At 43.5% G+C, this 27,679-nt stretch overlaps 1 protein-coding gene across 1 annotated transcript in view; it reads left to right on the top strand.

The window, feature by feature from the left end:
• The window catches only part of LOC144768737 (integrin alpha-M-like), a 364,452-nt gene that overhangs the window by 85,597 nt on the left and 251,176 nt on the right, over positions 1-27,679 (top strand). Inside the window, exons 5-6 of the mRNA XM_078652620.1 lie at positions 2,832-2,946; positions 22,932-23,059. Of these exons, the coding sequence (XP_078508746.1) occupies positions 2,832-2,946; positions 22,932-23,059 (243 nt within the window). The remainder of the gene's footprint in view (positions 1-2,831; positions 2,947-22,931; positions 23,060-27,679) is intronic.

Below are 27,679 nucleotides of genomic sequence, written 5' to 3'. Positions count from 1 at the left end.
TCAATGTCAGTGATATTTATCACTAATGATATGCATAGTGGGCGTGCCAAGATGTTAGCGACTGGAAACAGTCGCTAACATCGCTATCTCCTATTACCAACTTTTGGAGATATTTGCGCTAAGGGCGAATATCTCCAAAAGCTAACACCTGCCCTGAGCAGTTCTTAGCCATGTTATCCAATGGGAGGTGGATAACATGGCTAAGAGCATTTGCTCGATAATGCATGAATATCGCTGACTTTTCAGCGATATTCATGCATTGCGGGCGTTTTTTATCGCATTTGCGATAAACCTTGCTAATAGCAAGGTTTATCTGCGATAAAAATCGCCGATGTGCGGCGATAATTTTTGTCTCTAAACAAGTTAGAGACAAAAATTATCGCTAGTTGTTGATAATATACCCCTAAATCTGATTAACACTCCATGAGGTAGGGACGTAGGTGCATATTACCAACAACTAGCGATAATTTTTGTCTCTAACTTGTTTAGAGACAAAAATTATCGCCGCACATCGGCGATTTTTATCGCAGATAAACCTTGCTATTAGCAAGGTTTATCGCAAATGCGATAAAAAACGGCCGCAATGCATGAATATCGCTGAAAAGTCAGCGATATTCATGCATTATCGAGCAAATGCTCTTAGCCATGTTATCCACCTCCCATTGGATAACATGGTGAAGAACTGCTCAGGGCAGGTGTTAGCTTTTGGAGATATTCGCGCTTAGCGCGAATATCTCCAAAAGTTGGTAATAGGAGATAGCGATGTTAGCGACTGTTTCCAGTCGCTAACATCTTGGCACGCCCACTTTGCATGTCATTAGTGATAGATATCACTGACATGCAAAGCGGGGCCCAAGATGGTCGCTATCTCCTATTAGCTGTCACTAGCTGGTGTTAGCGACAGCTTGGTAATAGGGAGATAATTTTATCTCCGCTTTCTTGGCGGCGATAATTTTTGTCTCTAAACAAGTTAGAGACAAAAATTATCGCTAGTTGTTGATAATATACCCCTATGTATTTTACTATTGTCTTTATCTTGCTGAATAGATGAACTGTCTTGTCCAAATTTGAGAATGTGTTACTTCTTTGTTCAATGTGAGCTTTAAGAACTACGGGGCATATTATCAAGGGGGTTTATCTCCGCTTTTTTGGCTTTAAAAGCCAAGAAAGCGGAGATAAAATTATCTCCCTATTACCAAGCTGTCGCTAACACCAGCTAGTGACAGCTAATAGGAGATAGCGACCATCTTGGGCCCCGCTTTGCATGTCAGTGATATCTATCACTAATGACATGCAAAGTGGGCGTGCCAAGATGTTAGCGACTGGAAACAGTCGCTAACATCGCTATCTCCTATTACCAGCGATAATTTTTGTCTCTAACTTGTTTAGAGACAAAAATTATCGCCGCACATCGGCGATTTTTATCGCAGATAAACCTTGCTATTAGCAAGGTTTATCGCAAATGCGATAAAAAACGCCCGCAATGCATGAATATCGCTGAAAAGTCAGCGATATTCATGCATTATCGAGCAAATGCTCTTAGCCATGTTATCCACCTCCCATTGGATAACATGGCTAAGAACTGCTCAGGGCAGGTGTTAGCTTTTGGAGATATTCGCCCTTAGCGCAAATATCTCCAAAAGTTGGTAATAGGAGATAGCGATGTTAGCGACTGTTTCCAGTCGCTAACATCTTGGCACGCCCACTATGCATATCATTAGTGATAAATATCACTGACATGCAAAGTGGGGCCCATGATGGTCGCTATCTCCTATTAGCTGTCGCTAACTGGTGTTAGCGACAGCTTGGTAATAGGGAGATAATTTTATCTCCGCTTTCTTGGCTTTTAAAGCCAAAAAAGCGGAGATAAAACCCCTTGATAATATACCCCTTAGTTCCCTGAGAGTGTACATTGGACCTTCAAAAACTTCAAAATCCGCTCAAAGGTGCAGCCGTCCTAACTGCATTGCATGGCCTTGCTTCATAACTTGGCTGCAAAAAGGTCATTTTACATTCACCATATGGAATAAGGGTTTGAAATGTGTTACTGCCTGAAATCCTTATCAAAATAATTCTTCTTTGTCTCAATTTTATTATGGCATTTATATTTTTTACAGAGATTGATGTGGGCCATTAAGTGCTTCATTTCTTTTAATGTATGATACAGTTCTGCTTTACTTCACATACCTTACACATATCTTCCTGCTCAGGCCCGACCAATGAAGGTAAGCAAGGGTGCACGGGTTTACCTTTGTGGCTGCCTCTGCTCGCAATGAGGCAGCTCAGTCACAGCTTAAATCAAGAATGTGATCTCTCTGGCCACAGCCTGCCAGTTGGATTCCCTAAACTGTGTAAAGATGAAAAGACACTCACAGGGCTTTCGATGGTGGTGATTTTAATCGCATCTGGCACATTCTAAGTCACTTCCTCTAGCAGTCGAATAGGTTGATTTGAGGAGATTAACGTTTTTGGGACATAGAGAATGTAACATTGGAAGTTCAACCTGTCCCCTTAGATACGCAAAGAAGCCAGTTATATAGATTGCGGCGAAAAAGCTTGGCTCTCTTATAAAATTCTGATAGTGACTGGTGCTAAACACAATCAATTTTGGCAGATATAGGGCCTATGTGCCAGTGAGATAAGGTGAATTGCACAGGATCACACAATGTAGAAAAATGTAATCATTGAATACTAAAAAGTAAAGCATAACGATAGTTAACAATTTGCGATCAATTCCTGTGAGTTACTTGGTGAAGACACTGTATCCACTCCTTTAGAACACAGCATTGTGGTAATTGCCTCATATATGTCTTCTATTCTTTTGGTTTTAGGCATGTGGTCCAACACTGAAAAGAACATGTGGAGAGAACACATACATTAATGGCTTATGTTTCCTGCTTGACCAGAACTTACAGAGGATGAAACAACTTCCAGAGACACTTATAGGTAACAGAAAGAAGATGCCTCTCTATTGTAAGGGTTTTTAGTAAAAGGGATGATAGGCGCACTGCTGTGTAACGTAACTGTATATGTGTCACAAAGGTAAAAAGGTGCTGCTAGGAGAGGGGATGAGCCCTATAACCCCTCAATGACATGTGGGTACAGGATCTCACACTTACTGAATTATACCCAAAACCTAGGCACACTCCAAAGTAAATCCACAGTATGTATATTTGCTACAAAGTTTCACAAGTCCTTGAAACAAAAAGATCAATAAACATGTAGGTAAGTTGTTGCTTCGTCTTTAATTCGGGTGATGTTAAGCCAAAACAGAAACAAGCCGACACTTGTTTTGTCGCATGTGGAAATAGTTCAGTGACTTCTTCAGGGCTGAATGGTGAACAAGAGGTCTTTGCCGGTAATAATTCCAACCCCGCTGGGCTATTCTCGTTTATGGATAGTGGTAGAACCTCAATTAAAGCGTCCGGCTGCCGCTGTGGATGCCACTCTGGCTAGTCAAAACGTAGTCCAGCAGTAATGGACTCTAGTCGAAACATTCGCGCTGCCGGTGAAAGGTACGCTCTGACTAATCAAGACAAGTCCTGATGTCAAGGACTGGAAGCAATAGTTTGAAGGTCGGCAAAGTTAAAAATTGGAGTCACGAAGGGGGCTCCGTGAGGCCATAAAGTGCAAGGCGGCTGCAGAAATGCGAAATTGCAGCTGCAATCAATCTGCGCCGCGCAGTCTGTTAACAATACATTCCGTTTTTTCCAGAATAGTCCTGCAATTTGGGACTCAAGGATTAAGTGAAACCAGGGTATAGGTATGCGTCAAAGAAGGGGGCGCCGTAAAGCCAGTGTGTGCGCGATGGTCACAGAAGTCAAACAAGAGATCTGAAGCGTGTGTGCTAAGAAAGTCTCATGGCCGATCACTGTGTTCCCGATAAGGACACCAAATCTGGAAAACATTGCGCACATACTGGCCTCACGGTGCCCCCTTCTTTGACACATACCTATACCCTGGTTTGACTTAATCAGGAATTGTCTCGATTAGCCTGGAACGTACACACAAAACGGTTCTAATCGTCTTTCTGCATATTACAAGGGCCATTAAAGAAGCTCTTTGGGTACAAAAACTAAATCATCTAGAAAGACTAAATGATGGTCTGATACTAAGTGCAGGCAGGCATATGCAAACTTGAAAAAACGGACCCATAAAATACCCAGAAACCCGAAAGCACTAAGAGAAGCAAGGGGGGATTATAAACAAGCGACTAAAGTATGTAAGGACGAACTTTAAGAAGAGCTCTGGCAAATCCTGCAAGCGACCACAATGTCCAAGGATGGTGCGGGCTTTTGGAGGGCAGTGAGGGCGCCCTTCCTGGAGACAGGGATGCTTCTTCCATTAAAATTGTGATAACGGAAGTGCAATGGCTGTAGTATTTCTCAAAAATATTGAATAATGATGACTGCACCTATGCCGCGGAAACCCACTTGAAGGATGATGATGAAATGACATTGCTATGTCCAACAAAATCAACTGACCTCCAGGTGACTCTGGATGAAGTAATAATGGCGATTTTGGCCAGCAAGGGAGGAAAGGCTCCTGGACAAAATGGGATCCCCGTCGATTTATTTAAAAATAATATAGCATTATGTGACCCGCTACTTACACAAGTAATCACGGCTAGCTGCTTCTCCAAGCTTATAGAGACGTGGATGAAATCTATTTTAGTTCCTATTTTAAAAAAAGGCAATAGACAAGATCCCACCTGTTATCGCCCAATATCCTTGTTAGACTTCTTGGCAAAAATAGTTGGATGGACTACAAGAGTGGGCCAAGGAAAACAAGATACTCTCAGACCTAAAATTCCGATTTTGCAAGGAACTGGGAACCACTGTACAAAGTTTAAATCTGAGCATTTTAATTGGTAAATATACTATTTTAAAAAAGGATGGCTGTTTTTAGCATTTGTTGACCTCACCGCAGCCTTTGACTGTGTAAGGCATGACAGGCTTTGGAAAGTGCCACAGGATTTAGAGGTAGATCATACCATCATACACTTTTTAAAACAACTTTATGAGAATGCCAAGGCCAGAGTATGTCACGGTCCTAATGGTGATTGCACAGCCTTATTTCAAATTAAGAGAGGGGTTAGTCAAGGATGCGTGTTGGCTCCCTTCCTTTTTCATCTCTATATAAATGGGCTAGGTCAAGCTTTGACGAATGCCAGCCAAGATTTCACTACAGTCAGAGGACGGACCATACTGGCATTAATGTATGCAGATGACATTGTCCTGATGTGGCACACCCAAGTGGGTCTTCAAAGACTTTTGGATTGTTTTGCAGCTTTTATGCTTGATTTAGGATTAAGGGTGAATACAACAAAAACCTTCGTTATGAGGTGTGGCTCAGGCAGCAGTAAATGTAGAGATATGTATATTGCTGAACAAAAAATAGATTTTATTACCAGTTTTAGTTATCTGGGAATTCCATTTGACCACTAAGCTACATTGGTTCAGGCGTTGCAAGCGAGAAAACTTGTTTTATGAAAACCACTGCAGCTCTAGTTAACTTCTCAAAATAATTAGGTAGGAGACCCCTGCCAAGTGTTATTACAAATCTATAGGTCTAAGTGTGTCTTGACAGCCATCTATGGTGCAGGAGTTTGGGGACATTGTAATGTTCAATTCTTAAAAACTGTTGAATATCAGTTTTTAAGATATATTTTGGCACTCTAAGCTGCTCATCGTCACACGTTTGCCATTTCGAATTGGGGGTCCATTCATTACAGATTTAATTAAAAATGGAACCAATCATGCTCTGGTATAGGATATAGTTATGTCCAGAAACGAATCTAAATCAGGATATTTTACCTGATGTTTTAAGTATGGCTGGTGTTTTAAGAATGAAATGGTTAAAGTATGTTCAGGATTTCCTGTATGACTTAGGTTATCCAGAGTTTTACAACGAACAAAGCCCAATGAGTACCATTTCAAGAAAAGAGCTGAAAGCCAAAGGTCTGTCCCTACTTGAATCACTCAGACTAGCAGAGGAAATTTCCAAACCTACAGTATTGCATAATCAACAGATATTAACAACCTATAGTATCCAACCATATCTCATTTTAGTTTGTGTAACTTAATGCAGACTATTGCTGACAAGATTTAGATTGGATATACTACACGGAATTATCAGTTTCACAAACATGAATGACTGGGCCAGGGTGATGCAATTATAGTTCAGAGCAAACAACACTCCATGCAGTTTTCTTCTGTACATTTTTTAATACACAATGGAAATAATGGTTATTACCTCTTTTAAAGAAGCTTTATTTTAGAAGATGTCGACCCGCGTTTTTAGCACTGCAATTTTTAGATTGTTTTATCAATGTTTTTGAAAAGTATTGTAAAATGCCGAAAAATGATAATTGTATGATGGCCAAATGGTATAATAATCCTGCTTTTATAATGGGGTGAATAGCAAGTGATCTAAATGTTTTTTAAAAGAGCTTATGAAAAATGAGATGATGATTATGTAATTTGCATGGTTTGTTTTTATGTGCTTTTATGATTTTCTTAAACAGAAATCGAATAAAGCTTGCTACTACATAAGTATACATATTATTCATAATATTTCAGCACAATTAAGATATGTTTTAATCTTTATATCTTTATCTTGGTTAATATTTATATGTTTGTTTGATTCTTTAACATAACTTACATTTTTTAAAATATTATTTTTAATTGTATTATAAATGTACTGGATTTATGAATTATTGTTTATTTTTTAATTTTTAATTAACTATACAGAGTTTAAAAAGTTAATTATTGTAAGAGCCTCACTTAGATTTCGGCAGACAGGTTACTCCGTCACAACAGTGATGGATATCCTGTCCGCCGAATTATAAATCCCATAATATCCTAAGGGATTTATATTTTTGCAGACAGGATATCCGTCACCATTATCATAGAGTAACCTGTCTGGCAAAATTTAAATTAGACCCTAAGTTTTGTTTTAAATTGCAATATATTGCTTACAATTATATATATGGGTGTATATATATATATATATATAGATACTCGTGATCCGTGATCTACTTCCCGAAATGCGTCGAGTTGGTCTAACCTTTGCTGAATATACAGCCGTCTTGAAAGCATTTTGTGTCCGCGGCATGCTGTTACTGCTACAAGGTAAAACCGCTTTGGTTGATATATATATATATATATATTTATATATATATATATATATATTGTTTTATATATATATATATATATATATATATATATATATATATTTTTTTTTTTATATATATATATATATATATATCACCTACTGGCGGTTGCCAGTAGGTAGTTTTAGCCTAGTTTCCATAGGAAATCGGCAACATTCTATTTGGAATAACGTTGGCGCAGGTGGACGAATCTTCGCAAATTTCTCCAAGAAAATGGCCTGAAAGTGTGGGGGTGATTCGTGAAGCGGGGCCGAGAAAAAAGGGGGTCCCAAAATGTGTTTTCCCCATGCAATTTTCCACAGGACCTTTAGCCAGGGCTGCAGCCCGAACGGCTGAACGGAATGACACCAAATTTGGCAAAAAGGTAGAGTTCGGTTCGCAGATGACCCTTTTTGCTGCTGAGAAAATCATGAGGAGCTTACCGTACTCTGTACTGTACTCTGTACAGTAAGCGTACCTTCCCGAGCACGAGCTGCATGCTGATTGGATGTCAACTGTCTGTCAACACTCTAAACCAGGAAGTGCCAACTTGGTAGAACCGAGGCACAAGAAAGCAGAAAACAAACGTGCAAAACACGCAAAGGAGGCAGGGGGCAGGGTAGGGATTTTAAAAAATCGCGGGGTACGCGTATGTACGCGTACCCAGCGAAAAAAAAAAAAAATCTGCTTTTTTTTAAATTAGCCTCCGGGGGGACCAACTCCCCGGGGGCATATTTTAAAAAAAAGTGTGGGGGGGGTCAATCCCCCCCACCCTGCCCCGGGGACCGCCACCCCCCGGGTCAAAGTCATTATGCTAGCAGGGGGCACACAGCCCCCCGCAGCACCTGGGACCGCCACACCCGGGGAAAATACATTAATGATGGGGGTCCTTCGTTTAAAGAAAAAAAAACCTGTGTGGGGGGGCTCAAGCTCCCCCACACGCTCCGGGGACTGCCACCTCCCCGAGGCACTAATATGCAAAATAGGGGGGTCCGTGATGGCCCCCAAGCCCTGGGGACCACCACCCCCGGGGCTTCCTTGATGTTGGGAGGGGGCCACGTGGCCCCCCTCCTGGAGCCCTCGATGGCCCTGGGGACCGCCATCACCCAGGGCCGGCTCCTGCAGTGTCCCGGGGTGCCCACCCCTGGGACACGGCTGTTTGCTATGGTAGGGCAGGAGCCTCGCGGCTCCCACCCTACCACAGCAAACTGCTTTGATTTTTGAAAGAGAGAGCAGGAAACCTGCTCTCTCTTTCAAAAATCAAAGCCCATTGCTTTTCTGTATGAGGAGCAGCATGTTAGCTGCTCCCCATGCAGAAAAGCAATGCCGACTCCCGCAGGATGCGGGGAGCCGGCAGGGACCATGGGGGGCTTGGGGACGCCCCCATGGCCCCCAACGAGGATGGCCAGGCCCCGGGGGATGGGGTCCCCGGGGCCAGAAGTGGCCTGAGAGGGGGGCCCCGGGGACCCCTTCCAAAAAAAAAAAAGAAATTTAAAAAAAGAACAGCCTTGGGGGATGGGGTCCCCGGGGCCTTAAGGGGGGCGTAGGAGGGGGACTATGCAGCCCTCCTCCACAAAAAAACTAATAAAGTTGACCATGCCCCTTCCCGATTTAAAAAAAAAAAAAAAGAAATTGGGGCAGGCCCTGGGGGATGGGGTCCCCAGGGCCAAAAAAAAAAGAAAAAGAAGGGGTGCTTTACAGCCCCCCTTCCTAAAAGTTTTTTTTTTTTAAACGGGATCAGGAGGAGGCCATGCCCCCTCTCTGCACCTCTCTCCAAACGCGCCCCCTGGTGCGTTTGCAGAGGGGGAAGTAATTCCGCTCGCATACTGGGGGTCCCTGGGGGCCAACTAGCCCACCAGGATCCTCCAGTATGGGCCAGGGGGCTCCCTTGCAGAGACGTGTAAAGAGGCCACTCCCCTTTTTACACCTCTCTGCAACGGAGCCTCCTGGCGCATACTGGACGTTGCTGGTGGGCTAGTTGGCCCCCAGGGACCCCCAGTATGCAAGAGGAATTAGTGCCCCCTCTGAAAAAGCACCAGGGGGCTGCGTTGTAGAGAGATGTAAAAAGGGGCATGGCCTCAGAACACCTCTCTGCAACGCAGCCCCCTGGTGCATACTGGAGGTTCCTGGTGGGCTAGTTGGCCCACAGGGACCCCCAGTATGCAAGGGGAATTAGTTCCCCCTTTAAAAAATGCGCCAGGGGGCTGCGTTGCAGAGAGGTGTAAAAAGGTGTGTGGCCTCATTACACCTCTCTGGAACGCAGCCCCCTGGTGCATACTGGAGGTTCCTGGTGGACTAGTTAGCCTCCATGGACCCCCAGTATACAAGGGGGCTTAATACCCCAAATTAGAACGAGGTACAGGGCGTGTTTGCACAATGGTGAAGGTAGGGGGAGGTGCTAGAGGTGATATGTGTGCAAACATGTTCTGTGGCGCGTTTTAAGTTGAGGAATTAATTCTTCTTCAATGCAGAGGTCCCCTGGTGGCCAACTAGTCAAACAGGTACCTCCAGTAAGCTCCATGGAGCATGTGTTGCAGAGTGTTGTACAAAGGGGGCGTTGCCCTCTGAACACCTGTCTGCAACGCAGCTCCCTGGCGCATACTGGAGGTACCTGGTGGGCTAGTTGGCTCACAGGGGAACTCCGGATTGAAGAGGAATTAATTCCCCAACCTAAAACGAGCCACAGGGTGTGTTTGCACACATGTTACCTCAGGCCCCGCCCCCTTCCTTTACTATTGAGCAAAATGTTCCTGTAAAATCAGCCGAACTACGAATTCCAATTTACTCACCTGTTATCACAAGAGACATCAGTACTGCATATTTGAGCACACTACTGATGCTGAAAAGTAATTCTAACCATACTTACAGTAACTTGAATTTTCTTCCATAGGCTAACATTGAGTGGTTTCACTTGAAAAAACTTTTAAGTGTGGAGTTTTGGAACTTTAACAAATTCGTCTAAAATCAGCCGAACTATGAATTCCGATTTACTCACCTGGTATCAGGAGAGACCTCAGTGCTGCATCTTTCAGCCCACCATTGATCCTGAAAAGTAATTCTAATCGTAGTTACAGTAACTTGAATTTCCTTCCATAGGGTAACATTGACATGTTTCACTTGAAAATTCTTTTTTCAGGAGAGACCTCAGTGCTGCATCTTTCAACTCACTACTGTTCCTGAAAAGTAAATGTAACTGTACTTACCAGTAACTTGAATTTTCTTCCATAGGATATCATTGTCTGCTAAATAAAATATATATAAATAAAAAAATATAAAACAAAATATTACAATTTCAATATTTTTAAAAACATGTATTTTTCAATTTATATAAAAATATGTAATGTAATTTAAAAATAAAATATGTAAAAATGAATAATTTGAAATAATGTAATAAATCAGTATAAAAAAAGTAACAATTAATACATTTAAAAATTATCATTCACAAAACCTTTGAAATTCACTCAAAAAACCATAGGTTTCAGCCATTTTATAGTTAAAAATTAGCATTTAGAAAACCTTAGAAATTCACTGAAAAAACCATAGGTTTCACCTGTGTTATAGTTAAAAATTAGCATTTTAAAAAACCTTAGAAATTCACTGAAAAACCATAGGTTTCACACACGTTATAGTTAAAAATTAACATTTAAAAAAACCTTAGAAATTCACTGAAAAACCATAGGTTTCACACATGCTATAGTTAGCTGGACATTTCACTCATACAAAACCATTGAAATTCCCCCCGTTATAGTTAACTATAACTCGCGCGCCTGCAATGCACTGTTGACGTCATCACATATTACATCACTCATGATATGGTCAGTGACATCACTCATGACATCACTGATGACATCTCCCTAGCCATTTATAGATGCTGTGCTTTTCAAGCCCCTCATTTGCATGAGCTCCTGTGAGCATCCTGGTGAATTTCTGAATAGTGCATTCTGGGACCAGAAAGTTGCAGCATACGATGTAACTCATTCATCCTCAAATAGATAAGTATAGTGTCCAACAATAAAATACATTACCCAGATTGTCTCTGTAAACCTCCAGTGATTTTATTTACAGGAGAAAGAATTGTTTTAAAAACGTAGAAAATCACTGACAAAACCAAAGGCTACAGGAACGTTATAGTTAGGCTCCCATTTCACTTGTACAGAACCATTGAAATTCAGCAGTTATAGTTACCTGAGCTAACTATGACTTATGCCCCAATGCACTGCTTATGACCTCACATATTACATCACACATGACATGGTCAGTGACATCACTGATTATATCTCAAGTGACTTCACTGATGACAGCCTCCACAGAGTGTTTGAGGAGCTGTATAGTTGACTCACTCAATGTGTGAGTGGCAGTATAAGTAGGTGGATGTGTGCGTGGCTCTGGATCAGTGAGTAGGTGTGTGAGTGCTTTTATGGGTCTGTGAATGGGTATGTGAGAGGTTGTGTGGGTTTGTGAGTACCTCCATAAGTTTGTGTCAGTCTGTGAGTGAGTGAGAGCATGAGTGTCTGAGTGGGTCTGTGACTGAATGTGTAAGTGGCTGTATGGGTCAGTGAGTGCGTACATGAGTGTCTTAGTGGATCTGTGAGTTGGTGTATGTGTCTGAGTGGGTCTGTGAGTGGGTGCATGAGTGTCTGAATGGGTCTGCGAGGGGCTGTGTGTAAGGCTGTTTGGGTCTGTGAGGGGGTGCATAAGTGTCTGAGCACATCTGTGATTGTGTGTTGCATAAGTGTCTCACTAGGTGTGTGTAGGTGGTGTATGTGTCTGTAGGGCTGTGAGTGGGTGCATGAGTGTCTGAGTGAGTATCTAAGTGGGTTTGTGAGTAGGGGCAAACATGTCTGTGTGGGTTTGTGAGTACCTCCATAAGTTTGTGTCAGTCTGTGAGTGAGTGAGTGCATGAGTGTCTGAGTGGGTCTGTGACTGGATGTGTAAGTGGCTGTATGGGTCTGTGAGTGGGTACATGAGTGTCTTAGTGGATCTGTGAGTTGGTGTATGTGTCTGAATGGGTCTGCGAGTGGCTGTGTGTAAGGCTGTTTGGGTCTGTGAGGGGGTGCATAAGTGTCTGAGCACATCTGTGATTTTGTGTTGAATGTCTGAGTGGGCCTGTTAGTGGGTGTGTGAGTGCCTGTGTATGTGAGTGCCTGGGTGTGTGAGTGGGCGTCTAAGTGTCTATGTGGGTGTTTCAGTAGCTCTGTAAGTGACTCAGTCATAAAGCAACCCCAGCTGCCCTTTTATCCAACAAGAGCCCAGGTGGAGTACTTTCTACTGGTTAATTATTAAGTGATACCATCTTGGGTAAATGTCCTACACGTATTCAACACTACATCTGTAAAATGGAGCACTAGGAATTGTCACCAGTGACCTTGTGTGCATTTTGGCAATGTGATTGTTCCTAGTGCGTGTTGCTCCAGAAATATGTGATAACATGAATCCTCCTATAGAGGAGACAACGAGAATACAAGGTGGTAAATCTCCACAAAATAAGGGTCCTTTCTCTTAACTATATGAACTAAGGGCTTCTTTGTTTGGTGTAAATGTTCTCATATTCCACAGCATCAAGAACTCACCAAATTTGGCTGGAAATTCATGGGGGCTTCTAAGCTGTCCATCATCCTGGCAAAAGGCAGGACGACCTTTCGGTACTACTAAGATGGGTGAGGCCAAACGGGGAAGCATCCAAGTGATTTCCACATTTGCATACTCCTAGCAATTCAAAGGGAGAAACATGAACTCTACTTTCCCTAGGACAGGACAACAAAGAACCCACTTGTCACAGTTATATACAGATTGTGCTTCAGTATATCAACAATGCAGTCACCGCCATGAAGGATTTCAGATTGCTTTTCAATAAGGGATTACCAAGAACAGCGCTTGCCTTGCCTTCGGCAAGCCCAGGAGTTAGGATAATTTGTCCTTTACAGAAGTGGAGCTACAATGGGGGCACCTTCTATGTTTATATTTGTAAGTGCCTCCCCTTGAGGTTTAATTTCTTTGAAACGAGCACCAGGGCAAGAATGGCCTAATGAGGGAGGGGGCTGCGTGGATCTCATCCCAGGCTGATTTCGGACACGGGACCACATCCCCCCGGGGCCCACCAAAATTTAATGGGGGGGCATGTGAACTCCCTCCTGGGCCAATTTTGGCTAAAGGGACCCTAACGCAGGCTGGCTGAAAGGTAATGGGGAAGGGAGTCACACAGCCCCGGGGACCATAACCCCGAGGTCCAGCCACAAATCAACAAGGAGGGGGGCCTAGTGGCCCCTCTCGCCAGGCTGATTTTGGGGCCCAGCCATGGCTCACTGGGTGCCCTGGTCATGCTCAGGGCACCAGTGTGCACATAGGGGACTGAGGGGGGAGCCTCAAGACAGCTGCGGGAGCCGCCATTCCTCTTGCATGCAGGGAGCTGCTGTAAATGCAGCTCCCTGCATGCAATAGCAATACTTTCATCTCTTCCCCTACCTGAATGTCTGTGCACAGGGAAAGAGATGAAACCTCTGCTTCCAGCAAGTGGGAGCAGTTGGACCGCTCCTGCATGCTGGAAGTAGAGTGTTTGCTTTTGCATGCGAACAGCTATTTCCTGGGGGTGGGCATCATGGGACATAACAGGAGCTTGTGGGGTGGCGGTTCCCAGGGACATAACTGGTTCCGGGAGGAGGCTGCGTGGCCCTCCTCTTTTCTTATGCACGGGCTGGCCCTGGGGAGGTGGTTGTCCCCAGGGACGGGAGTTCTAGGAGACCCCCTCTCTATTGTTAATTGTAGCCTTGGGGTGGCGGTCCACAGGGCTTGAGGAGGGGGGTTCAGTGTGGCCCCCTATTAATTGTTTTACTTATAGTCCTGGGGAGGTAGTGGGTCCTGGGACATAAATAAGCCCTAGATGGGGGGTCACTATGTGCCCTCGCTTATTCATTAAAATCAGCATGCACCCTGGACCTGGCAGCATATTAAAAGCAAGTGCAAGAGACTGCACTTGCTTGATTCACAGCGATATTTGTGAATTTGTGAGTATTTGTACCCTGACCCCTTTTCTTCTTTTTTGGTGTTTTTTTGGGGGGACTTGACTGAAGCTGAGTCCCAAGATGGCTGCCAACACTTCCTGGTTGAAGTGCGGGCAGCCAATCAGAGCTTTGCACATCTCTGCACAAGCTTGTCCGCATTATTTGCGAAGGATTTGCAGTGGTAGAGATACAATTTTGGATTTCCTTTAATTACTCATAAACTACTGAACAGATTTACACCTAATAACTGAGAGTGTAATCTGTAAACTAAAAGCTACCTTTCAGACAAATTTGGAGTAATTCTTTCCAGCGGTTTGGGATATATATATATATATATGACAGCAAATCCTAACTCCACCATAAGAAAAGGCGACACGCACACAGGGATTCGTCATTAGTGCCAGTTTAATGAGGTAAGCTCCCTCCACACTTGGCAGAAAGATCACTGAGACGGGTTTCGACTGCGGACAACCTTTCTCAATCAGTGAGTCATCAGATTACACTCTGCTTTAAAACCACCCTGATCATAAACATAGAAACAGTACTTACATAGATTTTACCGAATGAAAATCATGATCAGGAAGTTTAAAAATATATATACACATGTTTTATAATCACGTGTGTAAACCACATTTTGGCCATGTAGCATACAGTAGTATTAATCTCGAGTCATAATGACCTTTCAATATGATACCGATGTCTAATGCGCTGCACAATTGGAATACACTACATCCTGCCAATATTCCAGTGCAACGATCTGTATGAATGCAAACGGAAAAATCATTCCACAGCAGTCTGTTCAAGTCGGGTGTTCCAGCAAAATTAAAACAAGGTATTAAACACATAACTTTTGCGCTCCTTCTAAAAATGTTTCTGTTTCCTGTTACGTGAAAGACCTAATGCGAGTTCCACAAACATCTCATAGTTCCTGTGCATTGAAGCTCTAAGCGTGAATCACTGTGAGTAACATAATGTTGCCACATTGTTGCAATTAAGATGCAAAGTTCTCCGAGAACACCAAAGGCCAGTCGCAGCAAAGGAACAAGTGGTCATATGTGGTGTGTTATTTAACAGGAGAGGAGTTAATGAAGTCTAATACCAAGCATGGAGGCACAGTCATCAACAGTATCACAGCCGTGAATCCTCACCGTCAAGCAACAATGTTGCACGGTGCCCAGAACCAGGGAATCCTTAGCACTTTAGAGTGAGGCAGCCAGCTCATAGCGGGAAGCAGGAACTCAGCTTCCTGCTAACTATAACTGGTGAATTTCCGTCGTATTTTGAGTTCAAAACATTATTGGTGTGGCTGAGACATTTACCTAACTATAACATCACATTAAACTTTGTTTAATTCAGGAATTTGTAAGGTTTTTTTTAAAGCAAAAATAGATCTTTTTATCACACCTTACTATAAGGTTACTTTAACCTTTGTTTTTTTCAGTGAATATTTATATTTGTATAAATAATTGTAATTAGTATTATAATTTAAAATAGAACTTACTTAAAGTCCCGCATAAAGTATTCAAAAATGAAAGCAAAAAGCCCTAGGTGGAGAGCAATTCCTTTGTATGCCATTTTTGCAGCAAAGTCTTTAAGGATAGATTTAGCAATTGCCATCCACGCAGAGCTTAAAAGGCATAGTATTAAAGCTTTGGATTTGAATTAATAAAAGCAGCCACTGAAACGTGTTTCATTCTTATTAGAGCTTGTCAAAAAGACGTATCTTTGGGCAGGCACAAGGGAACACCCACTAGAAGTCGAAAATTTACTATTGTCAGGCTTATACTGCTGAATAAAATATGCTAAAATGGAAGAAGAGATCCCTGGTTAGTTCGAAACTTTTAGGTGGAGAGCAGTTGCCTTGGAACACAGTACACCACCACCAACACTCCAAATTTGTAAATTTCAATGTTTTGATTAATTAACACAGTGCCATCCATACAAAGGTAGAAGCATGATCGTAGTTCAATGTCAGAGCTATTCTTATCTATTCCAGGGTTTTTAACTCATAATAGGCAGAATTCTATGCAGATATAACAAATGGTAATGGTAATTTCGTCCATGCATGGAATTGCACCTAACTTATAACCAGAGCCACGGCATCCTTCAAACGCAGGGTGAAAAAGTATGCAGTAGATTGGGAGAAATATAATTCAGAAACAAACCTAGAAGATAAAACCACCAGATTCTATTGCAGGACCAACACTGGACTAAAATGCTAGGTCCAATGACACTTGAATGCCGGACATAAACAGATAAACATAAGGTATTGCGTTATTGTGAATACCAAATATTGAACCCTATGGACTGTGCTCATGCAGCAATTTGTGGTGCTTGGCATTGTTTCACAAGGTCTCATATGGTTTAGTTGTTAACATTTTAAATGTAGATAGTTGCGCACTACTATTTATCAACAAATATTGGCTAAAAGTTGCCTAGTATTTGAAAGTTCCACTTATTTTAGTGCGCTGGTTGGCGATGAGGTAGGCTGCCTCATAGTACAACAATATTAGTAATAGCAAATGAAGATGCACTTTCCCCCCCTCTGCACTGCTGTACTAAATGTTAATCACTGAATTCAATTTAATTTGCACCTTAACCCGTTTACCGCGGCGCACATTCCGCCACGGTGAAGGCATTCTATTAGGTGGACGGGGCTGCGTCGGCCAACGGTTGTGCGCAGCACCAGGGAGGTAGTGCTCGCATCGGCCGTTGGCTGATGCGAGCAAGGAACGAGTTAAATCTCAATTTTTATAAACATCTATAACCAGTGTTAGAAGTGGACGGGATCGGAAGGGCACGGTGTGCCCTTACTTTTAAAAATTATGTTAGTCCGTTCCCCTACTTCTTAGTTTTAAAAAAGCGTACCGGGACTGCAGGAATAGCCCTACTTTAAAAGGACAATTTTTTTTTTCTGCCTGCGGTGCAACGTGCACATCGAGGAAGGCCTCCGCAGTGCGCCCGACTTCCTCCCCTTCCCCTCTGTGTCTAGGGGTATGCAGAGTGACACTGAAAAGGACCATCAGTCTAGCATAGCGCGAAAACGGCTATCTCTGATGGCCCTGCTGCTGCCGTGAGCCTGTGATTCACACCTCATTTTGTGAGGACTCTGCCTGCCTGCCCCCACTGTGACCAATACAATGGACACACCAGGATACTTTGGTGTCACGCAGACTGACCGACGCCACCTGGGAAAAACGAAAAGGGCTTCACTGAGGACTTTGCGTGCTACCAGAGCACTTAGCACACATAAACAGTTGGAAAAAGAAAATAGCCAGCTCCTGTCCTGTCTAGCAGAGGGTATAAACCCCGGCGTGTTTATACACAGGGGCTTTCTAAAAACGCATTGTGTGGCTTATATTTCTGTTTCTAATAAAAGGACCCCCCACCCCGACGTTGTGGCGTAATGGTCAGAGCTGCCAAATTTGGAGCCAAAGAAGCACATTTGAGTCTTAGCGTGGTCTTCACATCCCGTGTTTCTGGGCAAATTATTAATTTAGACCCTCTTCCTCTCTCCTTCCATCCCTTTTGCCATGTGTTTTAAATACTAGGTCACGCAGTTTCCCAAGCGCATATACAAGTGCACCAATGCTTTAATATGTTGTTTTAAATGCTACAAAATACTTTTAGCGTTACGCATATTTTCTTTCTTCAGTTGTGCAATCTAGTGCCATAAAAGGTGTTTCCCAAATATAGTTTGTTCATTTTAAAATTGCTCGCCTTGTTTTTTAATATCGCATAATTGTGTTATTTTAAAACGTACATATTACGTACATGTGTGCATCGCAATACCCGGAAAACTGTGAAGCTGTGCATCAGGTTGATTTTTGCCATAAATAATAATTGCCTGAGCCCGAAGCAGTTAGTACAGAAAAACAGTTGGAGAAATAAAACAGCCAGCTTCTGTCCTCCTGTATGGCAGGGGGCATAAACCCAGGCGTGCTTGTACACAGGGTCTTTCTACAAACTTGTTGTGTGGCTGATATTTCGATTTTTATAAAAGTACCCACCACCCCCAGGTTGTGGTGTAATAACTGCAGCTGCCAAATTTGAAGCTTAAGAAGCAGGTTTCAGTTTTAGCGTGTGCTTAATATCATGCATTTCGGGGCAAATCACATAATCCTCCATACCTACTAAAAATTAAATAAATGAAGTTTCTTGGCAAATTAGTTAATCCTCTGTACCTACCAAAAATTAAATAGGAATGTCCTTGTTGGTGCTTATGTAAAACACTTCCAGTTTAGCAATACAAAACTGCAAACAAATTTAAACTTACATCCAAAATACTGAACTGCTGCACAGTTAAGGTTTTTTTTTCTATTCTCAGACTAAGGACGAAAATGGAAAGGCAGATACGGACCTGTCTCGGCTCACCAAACTTCCCTAATAATAAAAGTTACACCAAAAATAGTTAACTGCTGCACAGTTTAAAAAAAAATCTATTTTTAGACTAAGGACAAAATATACAGCATAATAACCACCTGTCTCGGCTCCTACTTTTAACAACTGCTGATGGTGAGCACCGGCAAGAACCAGCCCATTTAAAACCCTGCGTGATGTGATGTTTTTAAGGTGTGTTTTACCTAATGCGCCACAATACAGTCTGCATCACAGGGGGGCAAGGGTATTCCGGCAGACTGTCGTCCTGTTCATCAGGGGGGATTTTTGGCATAAATAATAATTTCGAATTTAGCTGCCCTGCTTAATAAACACGTCAAAAAAACGCTCAAATAAGAGTATAACCGTATCGGCTCCAGGCCATTTTATTTGTAAAACATTTGTGTGAGATACTTCCTACAGGATACATACATGCCTTGCAGACATGTCTTGCAGCAAGTGTGAGCTATTGGCATTGTAAATGACAATACCTTTTATTTATGTTTTGGTTTTTGAAACATAAATAAAACGCATTGTTATTTGCAATGTCAATAGCTCAAACTCGCCTAAGTACAAGAGCTATTGCATTGCAAATGCAATAGATCTTGCATTTGCGAGAGATTAAGCTATTGGCATTGTAAATGACAATGCCATTTATTTATCGGTTTTCAAAACCAACACATAAATAAAAGGTTTGTCGTTTACAATGCCAATAGCTCTAACTTTTGTAAATGCGAGACCTATTGCATTGTAAATGCTTGTTCTATCTTGCACTCACTCTTCAACATTCGGTATCACATTCTCACTCTCACTCAGTCTCACTTTTTCCTACTCTGATTACCTCATTCTAACTTACAGTTTCACTTACTCTACGTGACTCATTCTAACTCACTTTCTCTCACTTTGCATCCACATACACTCCTTCACTCATGCTCAGTTACATTCAGGCACTCAATCATTCGCACCCACATTTACTTACTCACACTCATTCTTCTTTGCAGGACACTTGAATACATATGTGCTATACTATGTTTGAGCAGCTAGCTGGCTGACATGAATATGAAGGAGCCCTTGTGGGTTTCCGTGAGTCAGATCAGATTCTCTTGAAGAGTTCCTTTGTCTTCTATGCCCTGCTTAACACATATGTACAGGAGGAGCCCTATATTCATGTCCTCAATGTTTGAGACAAAAAATTCTCATTGATTTCTGAACAATGAGAGTAAAAGCGTTAAGGTAACATGTCGTTTCTGCTTATATTTTGCAAGCATTACATAGTCCTGCATTCCCTATGAGTTTTTGCTTTTTCCAGAATGTTGTTACTTTTTTTCAGGCAGTGCATAATTTGAAATGAGTCACATCCAGGTGTTTATAATGGGGCAGAATTGGTTTGTAACTGAATACAGTGCGAGTTTCACTCAGTGGGGCGGAAGGGTGTTCGGTGGGGATAGGATGTGGTACTATGGCCAGAGCTACCGAATGTGGAACTGGGGAACCTGGTTCAGCCTTCATTCCTAGTCCATCAGACCACTCCCGAGGGAGCACATTCCCATGATAGACCTTAGAAGGCCCCACTAGACCTTAAAAGCCCTGGTCTCTTTTCACCAGCAGGTGAACCCTACCAGTGGCCAGTGTTGGTTAACCTTGAAGCCCTGTCCACTACAATCCATACTGAAGTTCACCTCCAGTCTTGCCGGCAGGCCTACAAAGCAGCACACCCTAGATCAGCAGTGAACCTTGAGGCCGGTCCACCTCACCCATTGGTGCCTCCATTGGCCTTGTTCCAGTAGAACTAATGCAATTCACCGGGGATTTTCAATGCAGGACATGCCAGACAAAGGAGCATGCTTTCAAGGGCATTGCGTCATGCTTGCACCTTGCAATGTGGTACATGCGTAATGCAAAGCTCCAAGTCATATTTTAAAAGCCACGTAAAGCCACTTTGCATGTCTTTGAACGGCTTCATAGATATGGAGTAGTGCAACGCAGCACAAACTGCTGCATTGCCTTACTGTGTTCAAGGGAGGTGTTGCGGTAGGTGCTGCAAAATCGGCCCACAGTAACAAAACCAGCAGAACTGTGCAGCATAATGACTCCCTCTTAAAAACGCATCAATCACGGCAGAGTTCCTTGTAAACCCAGTAGTTTTCCTGCAACAATAAAAGTCTCCCACACAACTCACACGGTTTTTGACGCAAGGACTTGTAATCCTGGGAATGTGTCAAAATCTTGCGCTGCCCCAGGGTAGGGATAACTAGGAGAAATATCTTTATTTCTACCTGTTTTTTCCTCTTTCAAAGTGTGCTTTATTCTGCAGCACACATAGAAAGGGGATAAAGCCTCTCAAGATTGTTTTCGTACATGAAGGTGCCCCTTCCTGCGTAAAAATAATCCTGCATGCAAAGGAGGCACCCTTACACCATTGGGCAAGTGTGCCTGCATTGACGCTAGGCTGTTGAAATGGCGCCAGCGCAGGGGAAAAGACAGGAATGCACCATATTGGATAAATACCGTGCATTCTTGCCCTTTCCATGCAATACAGGGCAGTGCAACAAAGTAACTTGCTGTGCTGCCCTGCGCCACCATTTCCTTAAATATGTCCCTAAACTCACAAACTTCATTGTCTCTGTGCTTCATACACAATCACAATTATGCAGCAAAAGAGGACATTATGTTGCAGTGTTGACTAAATTATGCAGCAAAAAAGACTGCAATGTTATGTAGTACATTTTCTGATACTTTATTATTTTGAAATTTTTACACATCCTATCAGTCTCTGGAAAGCTTTTGCCTCATTAATCCCAGTGTAACATGCAAATGCAGCGCTGAGAAAGGTGACCAGTCAACCTTTGCACAAGGCCTTCCACTTCACAGCAACACAATTCACGTTGTTTAGTAACTTTTGCTCCGTTAAACAACTTGTATATTAAACCTCAAATCAACATCTTTATTGATTGTTTGAATTAAATAGTGTTATAAACTGTAACTGATCAGTGAAATGCCAAATGTACTAAAAATTGGTATGTTTTGCTATTTCTAACCACACCTCCGACTCCACCCACTAATCCAATCCTCTGATTATTCCCGCCCACTGAGACTCCGCCCACAGTTCCCCTACTTTTTTTTCCCCACTTCGACCACTGTCTATAACTAAGGTTATCAATACTTCTTGCTTTGGTTTATTGCAGACAAAATATATAGAAAATTTCAGCATTACATGCACATTTATCTTGCGTGGTGCAAGAACTTCAAAATCAAGTTTGCAAAGAAATCATAATATGTAATTTTTTGACATTTCACATTTCACAATAGTTAACTCTCACAAGAATATTCCATTCCCAATGCATTTCGGGATGTGCAAATTCCTTCTTCAGGGGAGCTGTCAAAGAAATCATCAAATATACAATTCAAATATACAATGCCTGCTATTCAGCACTGGAGAATCTAATAGAGCTGTAAATAATTACCACATAGACAGTCCCTATCACCAGCACTGAAGAGGTCAGGGAGATATCGGAATGTGCAAAAATGCGATTTTCGTGAACATCTGCAAAAAATACACATAATTATTTAACAGTTCACAAAATTCACTTTTCAGCGTCGTGTGAAATTTAACATAAGTGCAAACCTCTTGTTCAAAAGTGAAATGAGATACCAGCGAGGATTATGGCTCGAGGAGAAAAAGTCTGCACCAGAATATTTTATTTTTGAAACAGTGTCCGTTGAGGCATTTTCTGCCCCAACTATTCACCCACAGAAAACAAACTTGCACAAATGTAAAAATTTCACAGATTTTGTGGGTATGATAAAAATATTGTTCAGTCATAGAGTTAAGGTGAAATACTTCTGCCCCCCCTAATCCCACCATACTTAATGTTTGACAAGCACGGAAAGTATTAGACTGTGTCAAAACATAAAGCCTAATGCCAGGTAAGAGACCCAGCATAAACAAGGAGTAAATGATAGCTACCCAACCAGAAAAAGATCAGGGGGGCTCTAGGTCTTAGTGGTAGGCGATGGTGAATCACTGGGAGTGGTGTATTTAACAGAAATGCACACATAACTAAGTGTTTTTTCAGGATCAGACCAGCATTTAGCTTGTCTCCAGAATCTTCATGGTGCAGACACACCTCATGAAGTAGGGACTGTGACAAGAAGTGGAATGAAACAGATATAAAGATTTACTTATGCTCGTGAATCATGTTTTCTAGCCCCTGGCTAAAATTACTTATACCCGCTGCTCCACCTTACCTTATTTCCTGTGCACACTGTCCGCTCCAGAAATGAATTAATGAGATCAAAAACATGTTGACTTCAAGTAGAACATCAAACATGACTTGTATTCACTGTGTTAAATGCCAGTGTTCCAGATTGCAATGTTTTAATTTTCCTGTGTTCTTTTCCAGAATGCTCCTCTGGTATTGACATTGTGTTCCTTATTGATGGCTCCGGCAGTATTAAAACATTTGAATTCCCTCTGATGCTGAACTTTGTGAAACAAGTGATGGACACATTTCAGAATACAGACGCTGCGGTAGGAAACATGTCAAACTTTTTGTGGGTTTTGAAGAACTTGTGAGGGTGTATTGTCTGTATGGGAATTGTGTACCCTGCATAACGTGGTAAGTCAAAAGAATCACGAAAATAGACCTTTGAGATGCAGGAAGGGCAATACAGGCTCAGATAATCTTCATGGAACTTCACGGTCTCATACATGTTTTTTTTTCTTCAAATGTGTCTTTTTATTAAGCATGAAACAAGTCCAAATACAAAAGAAGGCCAGCACAAGAGTACAGGGGGCGTGCAGGTGCCGGGGTTGCAATACATAAAGCTAAGATGAATTCAGCGTAGCATAATCCCCATGCCTGCCACAGCCCTGTACAGAGTGTATGATGCCAGTTTCAAGAACATGTAACACCCTTACCCTTAACAAAAGGAGTCCCTCCCCCATCCGGGGCTGACTAAACGATAAGAAAAACAACATAAAAAGAGTACAGCAGAGTAAGTATTGGACAATGGCATGGGAACTAGTGGTGAGGTACAGGCCAATCCATAATACAGCCAAGGGACCTCCTGAGGCCAACACGGACAGCAGAAAGCAGCTATAGCTGGAATAGGTGCATGGCCCGCACCGTCGGCGGACAGACCGCAGAGGGCAGACCCCGGGACAAAAAAGACACCAGAGGCCCCCAGGGGAGCACAAAGTCCTCATAGTCATTCTGGAAAATGTCCGCCAGGCGCTCCATGGATATGATCCTCCATAGTCGTGCATGCCACAACGAAATTGCTGGGGCCTCTTTCTTCTTCCATGCAGCTGCTAAAGTGAGTTTGGCTGCCGGTAAACATGTCCAAATGATCGCCTTGTCAGCCTTAGTTTGCCTGTCCAGGAGGGGATCTCGAAGGCCAAGGAGAGCAAAGTCAATGGAAGTCGGAATCGGGTAGCCCAATATGTCTTTAATCTGAGAAAAAATCTCGTCCCGGAAAGGGCGAATTTTAGGGCAGTCCCACCATATTTGCCTAAAGTCCCCCTGAAGCCCACACCCCCGCCAACACATATCTGAAGTGTCCGGAAAGATACGTCGAAGTTTAGTAGGGTATAGGTACCAATCATAAAGGGGATTTATAGTGAGCTTCACGAAGAGTCAGTGACCGATTATGCTTGGAAATATCCCTCCAGACATGAGACCATCCCCATCCGCAATGTCCCTTCCCAAGACCTGCTCCCAGAATGCCATATAACGTGCCCGCGGGGGGTATGCAGTGCAGAGTAACATATCGTAGATAGCCGAAATGGCTCCCTTCATGAAACCCGCACTCAGAGCCACAAATTTCTCCATTGCCGTACGCTCCCTAGTAGCCGCCTCTCGGATGGGAGGTGTCAAGACCCAATGTTTAAGCTGCAAATAGCGAAACAGTTCACTCTCCGGGAGCGCAAATCACTCTCTACACTCAGCAAACAACAGGACCTCCCCATAACGAAACAGATCAGCTATTTTGAGGCAATCCCCTTTCCTCCAGCAGTCAAATGGCCCCTCACGTAACGCCGGAGGGAAATCTGGATTAAAATGAATGGGCTTTTATGGGGAAGGGAAGGGAAAGAAGTCCAACCTGCCTTCTTGGTAACCTTATCCCAAGTGGCGAGAGTCGTACAAGTGGGAGTGCTGAGATAAGCATTGGGAGGTCGATACTTTCTGGGTTTCCACAACACATCCCAAATATACCGCCCCACAATGGCACGATCCATGTGAAGCCAATGCTTATCAGAGTCCCTGGCTGACCACTCAGTTGCGACCCGCACCTGACCCTCCTGATAATATAAGGTGAAGTCAGGCAGGGCTAGACCCCCCTTAAAGCACATGATGGGGTAGGCGCACCCTCCCCCCTTGCCAGATGAATTTGGTGATCAACATGCAGAGCGCCGGCAACATAGTACCCTCCAGTTCAATAGGGAGCGCCTGGAATAAGTATAAAAATTTAGGCAATTCCTGTCATTTTTATTGCATTAATTCGTCCCAACCAGGAAATGTAGAGAGGCGATCACCGTTTACAATCCTGTTGGAGCTGGGCCAGTAGCGGTGGGTAATTCACGCTATATAGATCGCCCAGTTTGGCCGTGAGGTGTACCCCTAGATAGAGTAAAGAATGTTTAGCCCATTGGAGAGGCGTCGCGAGTTTCAAGCGAAGCACCTCCGCAGGGGGAGAGTAAGATTAAGTATAAAGGATTTTGTGTAATTTATCTTAAAGCCAGCTACTTGCTCAAAGCTTTGCAGTTCTCATTGCACTGCTTGCAGCGATTGCGCCGGATTTACAAGCGAAAGGAGGATGTCATCGGTGAATAAGGAGGCTTTATGTTCAACCCCGCCAAAAGAGAGGCCCCCTATCTCATTGTTGACTCGAAATCTAAGCGCCAGGGGCTCGATACTTAGGGCAAACAGAAGGGGTGAGTGGGGGCATCCCTGACGAGTGCCTCTGCTCAAAGCAAAAGGGGAGGAGGAACATCTGTTAACCGTTACACGTGAGGTGGGATGGTGATACTTGGCCTTCACCATGTTAATAAAAGTGTCTCCGAACCCGAATTTCCACATGGTTAAAAAAACAGGAAGGTCCAGTCCAGCTGATCGAAGGCCTTTTGCGCGTCAAGGCCCACTAACACTGCGGGGATCCGAAATCTCGTAGACTTCTCGATCAGATGGACTGTGCCTTCTCGATCAGATGATATCATGTGTTTGCCTGCCTTTTATAAAACTCGACTGGTCGGGATGGATTAATGTAGGCATCAGCGTTTCCAAACGCGCTGCTAGAACCGCGAAATAAAGCTTGGCGTCTAGATTGAGGAGGGCGACAGGTCGATAGGAGTCGCAACTTTGCAGGTCTTCTTTACCAGGTTTAGGGATCACCGTAATCACAGCTTCTGCCATCGAATCAGAGACCTGCTCATCAGAGGCGATGGCCTGAAACAAAGCCGTAAGGTGGGGAATAAGCTCTGTCGAAAAACATCTGTAAAAATGGGCCGTAAGGCCATCAGGACCCGGGGCTTTATGCAATTTGAGTCTCAAGAAAGCCTCTCCAACCTCCTCCTGGGTGATGGGGGAATCCAGCTCTGCAGCCGCTGCCCTCGATAACCGCAGGAGGTCAAGATTGTCTAAAAAACATTGTTGCCGCGCCGTATCCGGCGTGCTGCCTCGATAAAGCTCACTGTAGAAATCCCCGAATATGTTTGCTTTGGCGGTGTAGGAATGTGTGAGGTGTCCCTGACGATCTAATATCCCCCTGATAAAGTCACTTTCCCTTTGTACCTGAAGCTGGCGTGCTAAATGTGGGCCCACCTTATTACCCTGTGTGAAAGAGGACTGACAAATCTTTAGCATGGTGTACTCCTCCCGATTAGAATATATAGACCTTAACTTGCCCCTGAGCGCAGTAAGCTGTCTCTGAAGAACACGGGTTGGGTTAGCTTTGTGAGCTTGCTCTACAGCCCACAATTCTTTCTCTAGAGCCTCCCTTTCCCTCCTTCTTAGTTTGTTTAGGTTCGAATTAAGCTGGATCCACTTCCCCCAAATCACGGCTTTAATGACATCCCAAGTATTCTGGGGGGTTGTATCTTGTGGGTCATTATGTAAGAAAAAATCGACAATGGCCGCTCGTAGATCCTCCCTGGCCATTGGATCTCGGGTCAGAGCCAGTGGGAAATACAACCGAGGAGTTCTTGGAGAGGTCCCAACCCAGTGAAGGTCCAGAGTAATCATGCTATGATCTGACACTGATATCGGGAGAATCTGAGCAGCCTGCAGAGCCCCCAAAAAGGATTGACTGACAAAGATATACTCAATTCTGGAATACGTCCTATGGACATGGGAGAAATGTGTATAATCTTTGGTAGTGGTATGAAGAGAGCACCAGGAATCAATTAGCCCCAGATCAGTGATTTTCTGTTGCACCTTACGTGGGAAAGTACTAGTGGCAGCCCTTTTGGAGCTAGAACTATCCATTGACCCCTGCCATGTGAGATTAAAATCCCCCAAAAGCACAATGGAGCCCTTGGCAAACCCCCCTATTACGTCAAGAGCCTGTGAAAGGAAAGCAGATTGCCCTGAGTTTGGTGCGTATAATGAGACAAAGGTACAGGGCTGGCCCCTCAAGCGGCCCTTGACGAACAGTAGCCTCCCCTCCCTGTCAGATTTGAGCGACTCGAATTGGAAATTCACAGAAACATGAAAAAGCAAAGCCACCCCATTGTGTTTCGAGGCGGCAGAGGAGGTATAAATCAGCGGGTAGCTTCTGTGACGCAACCTAAAGACCTCTGCCATCTTAAGATGAGTTTCTTGCAGTGCTACCACTTCAAATTTGTGATCAGTCAAATACTTGCGGATTTTTTGGTGTTTCTGTGGGAAAGGTTAACCATCAAAAAAAAATTGTCCCCCCTCTCTCTCCAGACTGCTGCAGGTATCCCCTCTCCCCTGAAGGAGCCCCTGACCCTGAGGACACAATCCCTTCCACCACCTCGGCCTTCCGTCCATCCCTCCCACCACTAGAGGATTGCAACCCTGTCTCACAAACAAGATTTAATCAGATGCAAAAATCCACCCCCCACAGTCAACACCGCAATCCCACCCCCTCAACCTCCCCCCAACATCCCCAAACCCCCCCCCTCCGC

Source organism: Lissotriton helveticus, chromosome 7, assembly GCF_964261635.1.
Source record: "Lissotriton helveticus chromosome 7, aLisHel1.1, whole genome shotgun sequence".
In the NCBI taxonomy this organism is placed as follows: Eukaryota; Metazoa; Chordata; class Amphibia; order Caudata; family Salamandridae; genus Lissotriton; species Lissotriton helveticus.
The sequence above is the reverse complement of the archived record's forward strand: the minus strand, read 5'-3'. Positions and strand labels throughout refer to the sequence as shown.